Genomic DNA, 11,250 nt, shown 5'->3' on the forward strand with positions numbered 1-11,250 from the left:
AATATAAGTTTCACTTTAAATTGTTACTCTCTTTATCTGTTGCTAGAGATAGAATTTGTATTATTTTCTATTCTCCCTACTTATGTAGAATTTATTTTAAATTTGGAAAATGTTGTTTTGTATGCCGACAAGCTAAGGGGTGTTTGAATTTTGTGTTTTCCATCACTCATTACTCGTCACCCAAAATTGGTAGGTCCCACACATGCTACATTTGTTTGGATGAGTTTTCATTTTCTGTTTTCATCACCTAAAACTCACTAAATTGAGTTATGAGTGAATGAGAATGAAAAAAAAATGGTGTTTTTGAGTTTTGAAAATAGAGTTATTGTGGCACTTTTGTAATTTCACTCAACTAATGGGCCTCATGTTTTGTGTGTTGTCAAATCCATGCCCACTTGACTCCTTGGCTCTCTCCTTTCTCATCATACCAGACTTCTCTTTTTTTTCTTTGTTCCTTGGTTTCTCTATTCTCTTCTTCTTCTTCTTTTTCCTCTTTTCTTACCTTTTCACATTGGGTTTTTGGGTTTGGTTTCTTTTTTTTTTTTTTTTCTCTCTTTCCCTTCATTTTTACTAGGTTTATGGGCTTGGGTTCTCTTCTTTTTCTTTTTCTTTCTTCTTTTTCTTTCTTTCTTCACTTATCACAATCTCTTCTCTTCTCTTTTTTCCCTTTTTTCGTTCTTTCTAAGCTTCATAGGGTAATTTGTTGTGGTGTTGAAGGTGTTGGTGGTGTGAATGGTTAGATCTGCTATGATGGATTAATTTGATATTTTGTGATTTGCATGGTGGTGGATGGAAAACTATGGTGGACTGAATTTTTTAGGGTTTTGATTGGTGGATTTGTAGGTTGTTGGTGGTGGTAGGAGGCAGGGTGGCTGGGTTTTTTAAGTTGGGTGCTGGGTTTGAGTGGATGAGGATGGAGCCAATTCAAGCTCCATGGTTTAGTGAGTTTGGGTATTGGGGGTTGAAGGAAAAAAAGAGTAATCACAAAGTAAAGAGAACTGAAGGGGTTTCTTTCCACACGTAAGTAGCTGTTCTGTTTCCACTACACCAAATCAATATGTGGGTCTCACAAAGAGTTGAGATTTTTGAGATTTTAGAATGAAAACTCAATTGAGTTTAAGTTGGGATTTTCAAGTGATAAAAAATGAGTTATAAGGTGATGATTTTTGGGTGATGAGTTTAGTAAATGGACTCATACTTTTATACATCCTAAAAAAATTACTTTGATATACTTTGAGACTTTGAGTAATTACTTGGATGATGGTAAATATATTCATTTAATGTCACAAATATACTTTTTGGACTTCCTAACAAGTAACAATAGCCTATTGTATTTATTCACCTCAATTTATATGCTTTATAAATTAATTATTTTCATCAAGGCAAATATATATATATATATATCATTATTTTTTGACATGAGATTAATTGATTGCTCAGGACTAAATTTCATTTAATAAGCATATGTCACATATATACTCAAAGTCAAGTTTTATATAATTTTAGAAAGATATACATATATGTGTGTGTGACATATGCTCTGGACTAAATTCCATTTTATTAAGTTTATAAGCCCCACTATTACTCAATATTTATGTTTAAAATTTTGACTTTATTTATAGGAAACCAACAATGTCACAAGTGGCTGTCATGTATAACATTAATCATAGTGATATAAATTTAGAATTTAAACATGGCAGTCACATTGATTTGAAATAATTATCAATAAAATATAATTATCAATTATAGTGTAAGAAGATTGTATTTCCGGACTAATATGATTGTTCCAATGGGCTAATAGATCCCTGGATTCATGACAATGATAGTTTGAGGCCATTAGCACCAATGGTGTCTCATCAAATTGCACCGTTTATACTAGGCCTAAAGATTTGGGTATATGATGAAACCTAGCGACCTCTAGTTGCTTCTTTTTTTTTACCTTTTTTTTTAAATTAATCACCATCTCTCTCATAGTAGGTGTATACACCATCTCTCTCACAGCAAGTGAGACCAACATGTTGTTCCACCTGTTGTGATTTGTGAAAGAGATAGTATATACACCCAAAATAAGATATAATTTTTCAAATCAAAGAGGGCAATACTCTAAAAAAAATTAATAATTTTCTCATATGTACAACATGTCTATCAATTTTACATATTTAAGCCCCAAAATAACTTATATCAGTCAAGCTAAGAATGTGTAAATTTGCAAATTTACTATAGTAATCGTATAAATTTACACTATCACTATTCATTTTGTATTTAATTTTTTATTCCTTTTTTACGTATTCCGAGGATGAAGAAAAATAGTAGGTGATAATTATTATGTGTAAAGAAAGAGAAATAATTTTAAAAAATCAAGAAAATTGATATTTTAATGAAATGTAATGTAAAATAAATAATATAATGTGAGGTATTTTAAAAAGTGAGTATATAAAATATAAAAAATAGGTTTTTATACTAAAATAAGCAGAAATTTTTGCATGAGCTAATGTGAATGCTAGTCTATATGCTTATCAGCTTATCTACAATTATTTTTAGATATAATTGTAATAAATAACATAAAATAAGCTATTTCAGACTTATTTTACATGATTTATTTTCTTTAAAAAATCAAACCAGACCAAAATACAATTGTCCAAGAAAGAAAGAAGTTGTATATAAACAAATAAATTAAATAAAAAAATTAAACAGGCTTATAGTATTTTATTCTAATGATGAATTTTATAATATGTTATGTGGTCATAGACGTAATGTTTTTTAAATACTGATTGATCCATCAGTTTCTTTTTATAGAGCATTAGCATATAGGATGATAAAAAATTTCTATTTTACACCCTAAGAATCTACTTTATCTATTTTACCATCTCATTTTACAACTCACCCAACATCTCAATTTCTATTTTTACATGGAACTTATTAGAATAATATAAACTACCCTATCAAGTAATAATATAATATACACACAGCTAGTAATCACCACCACCACCACCACCACCACCAGTAGCAACCTCACGCCATCAACCACCTACCAGTTACCGCTAAAACTCAACCCAACCACCGAACCACAACAACCCATAAATCACCAGCCACCACCACCAACATAGCATTGCTACACCACAAACCCAAAAATATCAACAAAATTTCTACACCCACCAAACCACAACCAACCGTCGAGATCCATACCCACCACCGAATCACCAACCACCACTACTAATCAAACACCACCATCTCTCTCTTCCCTCTCTTCCTCCATCAAACCCACATAGCTAAACCCACCATCAATAGTCACCGCACGACACCACAGAAACCATTGGAATGACCACCACTGCAATCAAACACCACCAAGTGAGGTTGAGAACATGGGAGATTCAATTGGAGATAGCAAAATGAGTTGTGGAGAAAAGAAAGCATATATAATGTAACTAGTACTTGTACAAAAACTACAAATTTCTTGATAGGTATTATTTTTGTTCATTTCGTATAGCATTCCCTCTACTCATACAGATAAGCTGGATGATATGTATGATACACATGCTAAAAAAGAAAGCTAGATCAACATGATCTTATAATAAATGGTCCTAGTTGATTCATCTTAATCATCGAATTTGATGAACTAAGAAGACTATAGGCATCATGACCCTTGTTAATGCTAACAATGTTGGACCTACGAGCTGGACTTGGCAGAATTAAGGAATAACCTTTAGCGAAGCCGCAACCAGGACTAAAATCCTCGCTGCTGTCCATCTCTGCCAACACTTCGTAGAACAAATCAACATCACAAGGGAGCACAAGAGGGCCTTCACTATTGTACCCATATTCCAATTCAGCATCCTCTAGCAGCATCGCGAACAAAGGATGATTAACAAGCTTGGTCTTGATCACAAATCGTTGTTTTCGAGGTCCAACATAGACCGCGAAACAACCTTCCGGAGCTACTTGTCGATTCTTTTTGCTCGTTGATGAACAACATTTTTTGTTGCCAGCTACTAGTGATAGACATCGTTTCCATGCCTTGAAAATCAAGGTGTTCCTGCACTTAACTTCTACGCTTTCCATATTAAATACTTAACATGGATTTGATAATCTGAGTAATAGAGATATGTAGAGAGGTTTTGTAATGGAAAAACACTTTCAATTGAAGATGTAAATCCAAAACAAGAAGAAAAATATAGATTTAACTACATGGAAAAGTTAGAAGATGCGTACAGAAGAGCAAAAATGTTTTGAAATGAGAGTCTGGTTTAGTACGCGTTATATATAGAGGCCCATACTCCATTTGCAGACTAATAATTTGCTATTTTGTCGACGCAAGAACGCGCGCAGCAAGATTGTGAAAGGCCACCAGCAATCTTCAACGCCCATATTGTGGAAAAGAATATTATAATCTCAATATATGCAGATGCTAGCTCCACAAGTAAAATGTTGAAATAAAATACAACTTAGAGAAACATACTTGCAGAAAATGGTCAAAGCAGTGAGTGGAAGACTAGGAGATTATAAAGTAAGCCTTTATTTGTAATCAGTGACGTCTCAGGTGGGGGCTCAAGTGAAGGGGGCGCGGATTTCAGGGTCCAATTATTTATTTATATATTTTTAGTTATTATATATGTCAATTTTGTTGTTGGCCATTAATAAACTTTGCTAACCTTGTTTAAATAGCAACTATTCTATTTAAAAACTTAACAAAAATAATAAAAAAAACATTCACAATGGTGATTGTATTTTAACCACACAAAAAAAAAACTATATTACTACCAAAGAATTAAAAAATCATGTGTTATAGGAGAAGTTGAAACTAAATTGCAACTACAGTAAACTGATATAATAAATACCAGTTGAGTGTAGTAAGTTGTTAAAAATAAAATACAATATTTTATTAAGATTATATCTCTTCCTTCAATTAAAAAACTCAAATTCTATCTCTTTTTTTTTATTATTTTAATGAGTTGTTTATATTATTTTAAATGAAGTAATAAAAAAATAGAACATTTGATATTGAGTGTATTGTAAATGAGATGGTAAAATAAATAAAGTATCTTTTTGAGGTGTTAAAAACTAAAATTTTTAGTACCACCACTGTAAATGCTCTAACTTCAACCAAAAAAAAAAAAATCCTTACCAGCCTAGTATTAAAAAAAACATTATTTTGTTTTTGTTTTTGTCTTTGTTAATAAATGATTGCATCTTAATGTATTTAGAAACAACGATATTGAGTATTTATAATTTTTTAATTCTATATGGGTGCCTGTTTGGAGTTTTTTTTCTTTTCCTTTATACTTCGGCCTCTATTAGCTTAAAATCTTGAGTCTATCCCTATTGGTAATGGCATGAATGCCACATTATAAGTGGGAGTAGGTTACCACCATGCACTCTTGGCGCGATGGTTATTCTACAAGTATAAGTGCTTGTGAGGTGTAGGGGTAAAGGTCAGGGTTTAAGTCTCGGGAGGAAATTTTACATATATATACACTTAAATTATGCTAAAGTAAAATCTCTATCTTGTATTAAAAAAAAAAAAGTGGGGTAGGTTTAATGAACTTCTAGGAATTTTACTATTTATGATATTTTAACTAAAACAAGTTTAAAGAAAGTGATGAATATTAAACTACAATAAAAATTTGTTATGTGCAATGTAAGAAAAAATTTAACAAAATATGATTTTTGTCTAAGTATGTAGTTTGATGATTATGGTGGTTAATTACTAATAGTCTTATTTTTATCTAAATATGAATTTTAACAATTATAGTTGTTATTAATAGGTAATTATGGTATTTACTAATAATATTTTGTTTTAATTGTAACAAGATTCTAATGGACATTTAAATATAGAATAAATTAAAACAAGTTAATAACATATGTGTGTGTAGAATAATGATATATGAAATTGTGAGGCTTCAACAATTTATATGATAAAATATTATGAAGTTAACTATAAATGTCAAATGAGAAAGTTAAATATAAAAAATGCTTTTATTTAAATTTTGACTAAATATGAAATTTGACCATTCTTGATAAGCATGTATTATATGATTGTATGTTGTGAGATATCCAATACCTCTTTTTTAGATAAAAGATCTCCAAAACTACTTATGTGGCACAATATATAGAGGTCAATCAAAAATCAAACTTCTTTAATATATATATATATATATATATATCTATATATATATATATATATATATATATATATATAATAGATTCTAGATAAAGAGACTTTGATACGTATTGAAAACATTATATTTAATGTGATAAATGCCTCCACTTAAAAGAGTTTGATTCTACCAAAAGTTTTATAGCTCAATCAGTATTTTTTGGTGTTTTATAGTTAAAAAGAGTTTGATTCTACCAAGACATCTAGAATTCCAACCTCCTCACTCCCAACTATTGATGTATTCAAAGAAAAGTTTATGCTGAGTTCAAAGCCATTCATAGTCAAGATACAACAAATTCACCGAACTGCAAAGAATAATTCCAATATCTATTAAATCTAATTTCTTAAGAAATTGTATTTTTTTTATAATTATAATTAACACCCTTAATTTATAGGCAAGGAAGAGTTATGACTTTTTATTTTAATTGACACATTCTTTGAGTATTATGACCTTTTAGAATAATTCTTAACCTTTTCGAAAATGAAAAATAGCTTTTTATGATTTACAAGTTTTGTTCTAGTGCATTTCATCCTATTTTAATAATAAAAATTATCATCCAATCTAGACACGTCATATGCAACATGATGCCAAGTGTGCACTCACTGCATGTGTGTTGTGTGTTCTAAAACCACATGTCCATAGATTCTCTCAATTACTTTATTCGTTAGTATATATGTTACTTTATATACACATAAAAAACTTAAAAAAAATAAACTTTTAACATCCAACACATGATAGTCATGTTTGGGCTGCAACAAGCTTTCAATTCTGGTTTCTCTTTGCAATAGATATGGTTTCAGACTTGGTTATTGTAAGTGCACAATTGCACCTGGACCCAAGGATAAACGTGGGCTCAGGCCCAATGAGCCTTAAACAATAAGATTTGTAGAGTGTGGATTTGAAATCTAGTTTAGGGGTATTGAAAACTTGACAAGCAGGCTAGAATACCACGATCTTAGTAAATGATAAACGAATGTGACAAAGGAACCTCCTCGGACGTAAGCCAAGGACGATTTATGTATTGCTTCTTTTTTATGTCAAAATTACAGTTCTTAGTTCTTTTTCTGCTCCCTAACTGATCCCTCTCCACCACCTTCTTGAAGTCCTTATATAATAGCTGGAAATTTTTATTCTACTGTTCAGGGGTCATTTCCCCATTAATGCGGCTAGGGAGGTAGATACAGGGTCTTTAATGTGGAGGTAGTAGCATTTTTTCTAAATATTTTCATTACGCCATTGCCTCTAGAGGGTTCTTGGATCCCCCTCTTATCCAATAGTTTTTCCAGGATTCTGCCTTTAATCTTCTTGGCAAAGCCCAGGGTGCGTGCCGGGCCCATCCGAGGAGACATTCATCCTCGGACGGTTCCTCGGATGTCCATAGTATAGGCTGACTCGTGGGCTTAGGGGCCCAATGACAAAAAACAAACTGGTACCAATTGATCAAGCCCACAACCCATTTATTTATTTTATAAATCTTACCCCCCACAATAGCCCCTCAAAACTCTATCTTTCCCCCATCCGAGGAGAGAAATAGAGTTTTGATCAGACCAGAATACCTCACGCACGCTTTGTACATCGCCACGCGTGTGGGAGTCCTTTTGTTTCCCAGAAAACGTTGTCTGGCGCTTCAAATCCCGGAACGTGCGCATTTATGACCGCAAGTTACACCCTGTTCCCCACGTTCAACGGTAAGATGAACATCTAACGGTCCTGGCCACCCCCCGAAAATTTAAGCTGGACAAATCCCATTTCAAGGCCGCCTCCCGCACGTCAAAACGCTTGGAAATTTGCGCTTTCATTTATTTCTCCAGAATTCAATCACATCAAAGTATCAGTCATCGTTTTTTCTCTCCAGAAACTCGTGAAGACTTGCATAACCAAACCCCGTAAGTTCTTGCTTTCTTTGCTCCTCCCTTCTCGGATTCTGTCCTCGACTCCACTCTTAACTTCTTTTCTTCTCAAAACTTGTATTTTCACATCTCCTAAATGGGTAGGTTCAAGTGCCTAGTAGATACCGACGCTGGTATGGAAGGGTTTAGGGCCACATACTAGATTCCTAATGACATAGGTCTAAAATACTGCCTGGTAGAAGCCGTAGGAGGCTCTAGAAAAACGGGGGAAGTCATCATTCCCATGATCGCCTTCATCGAAGGTGGAATGACTCTCCCTATGAGAAGTGTGACTAGGGAATACCTCCGCAGCCATAGGTTATGCCCAGACCAGTGCACACCAAATGTGTTTAGGGTCTTAGGAAGTGTCGACGCTCTAAATGAGCAGATGGGCTTGAACCTCACATGGCACAATGTTGCCTTCATGTACGAATGCCACAAACTTAGAAACGTAGGTTATTACATTAAGTCACGGTCTAGTGTGGTTAGGTTGATCTCATGTCTGCCCAAATCCAACCAAGGCATGAAGGACGACTACCTCATCGCCTCAGGGAATTGGTATGACGGTCCCCACTGCCCAGTCGAATGGGGAGATCCAGGTGTGACTTCTTAGGAATTAGATTTACTAACCCCTAATTAAATCCTACTACCTTTACCATTTTTCAACTTTTATTGCACATTGTTTCCTTTCGCTTTGATGTCTATCCTCAGTCTGACCATATCCTTCTTCTTGGATATTTTTCCTTGCAGATAAACAATACGTGCGCCCACGCCTGAGCAATTGCAACGTCGCCGATCTAAACCAAGTTCTCCGCTCAGAAGTCTTTGTAAGTGAAGACTTACAAGTGAGAGCGGCACACTTGATATTAGGATACGATCCTATATCAACGGACTTCCAGGAGATAGAAAACGCGATTATCGCGGGGGACAGGCGACGCAGAAGAATAAACGTAGCAAGGCCGCACTGTCTCTCTGACCACGATATTCTCGACGAACCCAATACCATCCTGTACGCATAACCTATCGCAGCAGTTCCACTCTTGGCGCACTCCCAAACGACCACCGTCCCAGAAGAACAAGCCTCCTCGCCGAACTCGTTGGACGAGGAAATAGATTTGTTTCAACTTGAGGACGTTGAAAGGCCCCAAGGAAACCCGTTCATCGTACTCTCGGACGAGGAGGACGAGCCTGCCGAGACTTCCGGGATCGTAGGTTTGGTAGTTGCCCGGCCCGACTCCAGCTCCGAAGAGGAAGAGATGGATATGCTGAAAGGGCTGATGCAACAAAGGGGCGAAAAAGTCGCCAAAAAAGGAGCAGGGGGATCTAAAGTCCCCCCATCCTTGCCGCCACCCCCTCCTCCATCCAATCCTAAGCCTCGCGTCGAGGAGCCCAAGAAGAAGAGGAAAGGAGAGGCCGAGGAGGCTAGTGGGGAAAGGCAGAAAAAACAGAAACAACAGCAACAACAACCTCAGCAGCAGAAGCTGGACAAAGGCAAGGGATGTGCTCCTTCAGTAGAAAGCGGGGAGATCCGGGATCTTGCCGAAGTGCGACGTGCACCGGCTAACTGGTCTCCCAAGCTCATGCTGGACGGGGCACCTATCTCCAGCCAGTCCAACATCAGGATGTTCCAACATGGCCATGCCCTCCACCTGGCCGAGGCCTTGGAACGTCCTCTCCTGCTGCCCAAGGACATGGAGGCCTTGGACAAGATGACTCAGTCCCAGCTATTCCTTTCACTAAAAAGGGATTTAGGCTTGGTAAATATTCAAATTTTATCTTCATCCCCCCCTTTTTGTTCTTAACTTATCGTAGGAGACCTTTTTACACATTTGATAATCTGATATCATGTTATAAGCCGTCCAGCAAGTCTTTGCTGCCAAGAAGTGGGTGGAGGATTCTCGGAAGAAAGCTGGACTGGAGCTAGAGATTCGGTTAGAAACCGAGAAGTCCCTGGGCCAGGCCCTCGCGGAAAACGAGAAGCTAACTTCTCAACTGGGGGGTCTAAAAAGAGAAAGGGACGGCGCCGAGGCCAGCCTGAGGACCATGAAGACCCAAGTGGAGGGGCAGCGCAAGCTTCTTCATCAAAAGGATGAAGAGCTATCTAAAGCTCAGCAGGACCGCTCCAAATTTGAGAAGGAGCTTGCGAAGATGAAGGATGAGGCTCGTACCTTCAAGGGTTTGCTGGAGGCCGCGAAGAAGGTAGCCTACGACGAAGGGGTGGAGGCCACACAAAACCAGATGACAGAAGAGTTCGCGACTCTGTGCCGAGAATACTGCTAGCAGGTCTGGGGGGAAGCCTTAACTGCAGCAGGGATTCCCTCAACTTCCGAACTGAGGAGGCCCGAGAAGATTTGGCTTCCCCTGGACATACAAGAGATAGAAGATACTCCTGCTGTCGTTGCTGCCCCTGAGACAGCTCCTCCTGCGCCCCCTTTAGTGATCCCAGAGCCCATTCCAACTCCTACAGAACTTACAAGTTCCAATAAAGAGAATAAACAGGGTGAAGGTGCTGAGAAGGCCCCAAGTCAAAGTACTGAGCCCATTGTCCCCCCACCAACTGCAGCGGACAAAGGAAAACAAGTCCTGTCTTCCTTTGAAATGGAACTAAAGAGTACTGAGGTCACCAGTACTTCCCAGCAAGACCCCACTCCAAAAGCTTAGAGCCAAACCTAGGACCCTTTTTTTTGTAATTGAGATTTTCTTTGTAATGCATATCAAGAACAATTAATGAAAATCTGTCTTGTTTGATTTTCATTTGAATTGTATTTATATTATTTTTGTGTTTACCATAAGAGCTCTCATTAGCACACAAAGAAAGAATGAATGAGACAACTAACTCCAATTCCAATAGTTGAACTATCGTTACTTTAAACAATAATACACATGCTTAACTTGTGCTTCACAAATTACACCTTGAAAGTACAACATGTGCAACGGAATGATAGCACTTAACAAGCTAACTTAGAATTCAATTTGAGGCATGAAGTGATCAAAAATACTTCATCAAAATCTCAATATTAACGCGACATGGATTTTTGCTAGCCTTTCTAAAGCAAACTTCGTTTTGATAGTAAATACAACACCAATTTGCACAAGGCATATGGGCCGAGAACCGTGCATATCAACGTGATACTTAGAATTTGCAACTTGGAACGTTAATTTGGCCGAGGCAAGGGGTCCGAGGACCCTACATTATCAACTTTCCG

General features: G+C 36.6%; 1 protein-coding gene across 1 annotated transcript; it reads right to left on the minus strand.

Moving 5' to 3' along the window:
- Positions 1 to 3,088: 3,088 nt before the first annotated feature.
- Positions 3,089 to 4,208, minus strand: LOC142630241 (indole-3-acetic acid-induced protein ARG7-like). Its single transcript, XM_075804219.1, has 2 exons — positions 3,702 to 4,208; positions 3,089 to 3,328 (listed from the first exon to the last, which is right to left on the minus strand). The coding sequence occupies exons 1-2, from the start codon at positions 4,057 to 4,059 to the stop codon at positions 3,282 to 3,284; spliced, it is 405 nt and encodes a 134-aa protein (XP_075660334.1). The 5' UTR covers positions 4,060 to 4,208; the 3' UTR covers positions 3,089 to 3,281.
- Between the last annotated feature and the right edge of the window lie 7,042 nt (positions 4,209 to 11,250).

The sequence above is a fragment of the Castanea sativa genome, chromosome 4 (assembly GCF_040712315.1).
Source record: "Castanea sativa cultivar Marrone di Chiusa Pesio chromosome 4, ASM4071231v1".
NCBI classification, from domain to species: domain Eukaryota; kingdom Viridiplantae; phylum Streptophyta; class Magnoliopsida; order Fagales; family Fagaceae; genus Castanea; species Castanea sativa.

Coding starts and splice junctions, on each gene's coding strand:
- LOC142630241 (XM_075804219.1), bottom strand. CDS start 4,059: ATGGAAAGCGTAGAAGTTAAGTGCAGGAACACCTTGATTTTCAAGGCA. Junction 3,329..3,701: donor TGGTTGCGGCTTCGCTAAAG/GTTATTCCTTAA, acceptor GTTTGATTGCAG/TGGTGGTCATTCCAATGGTT.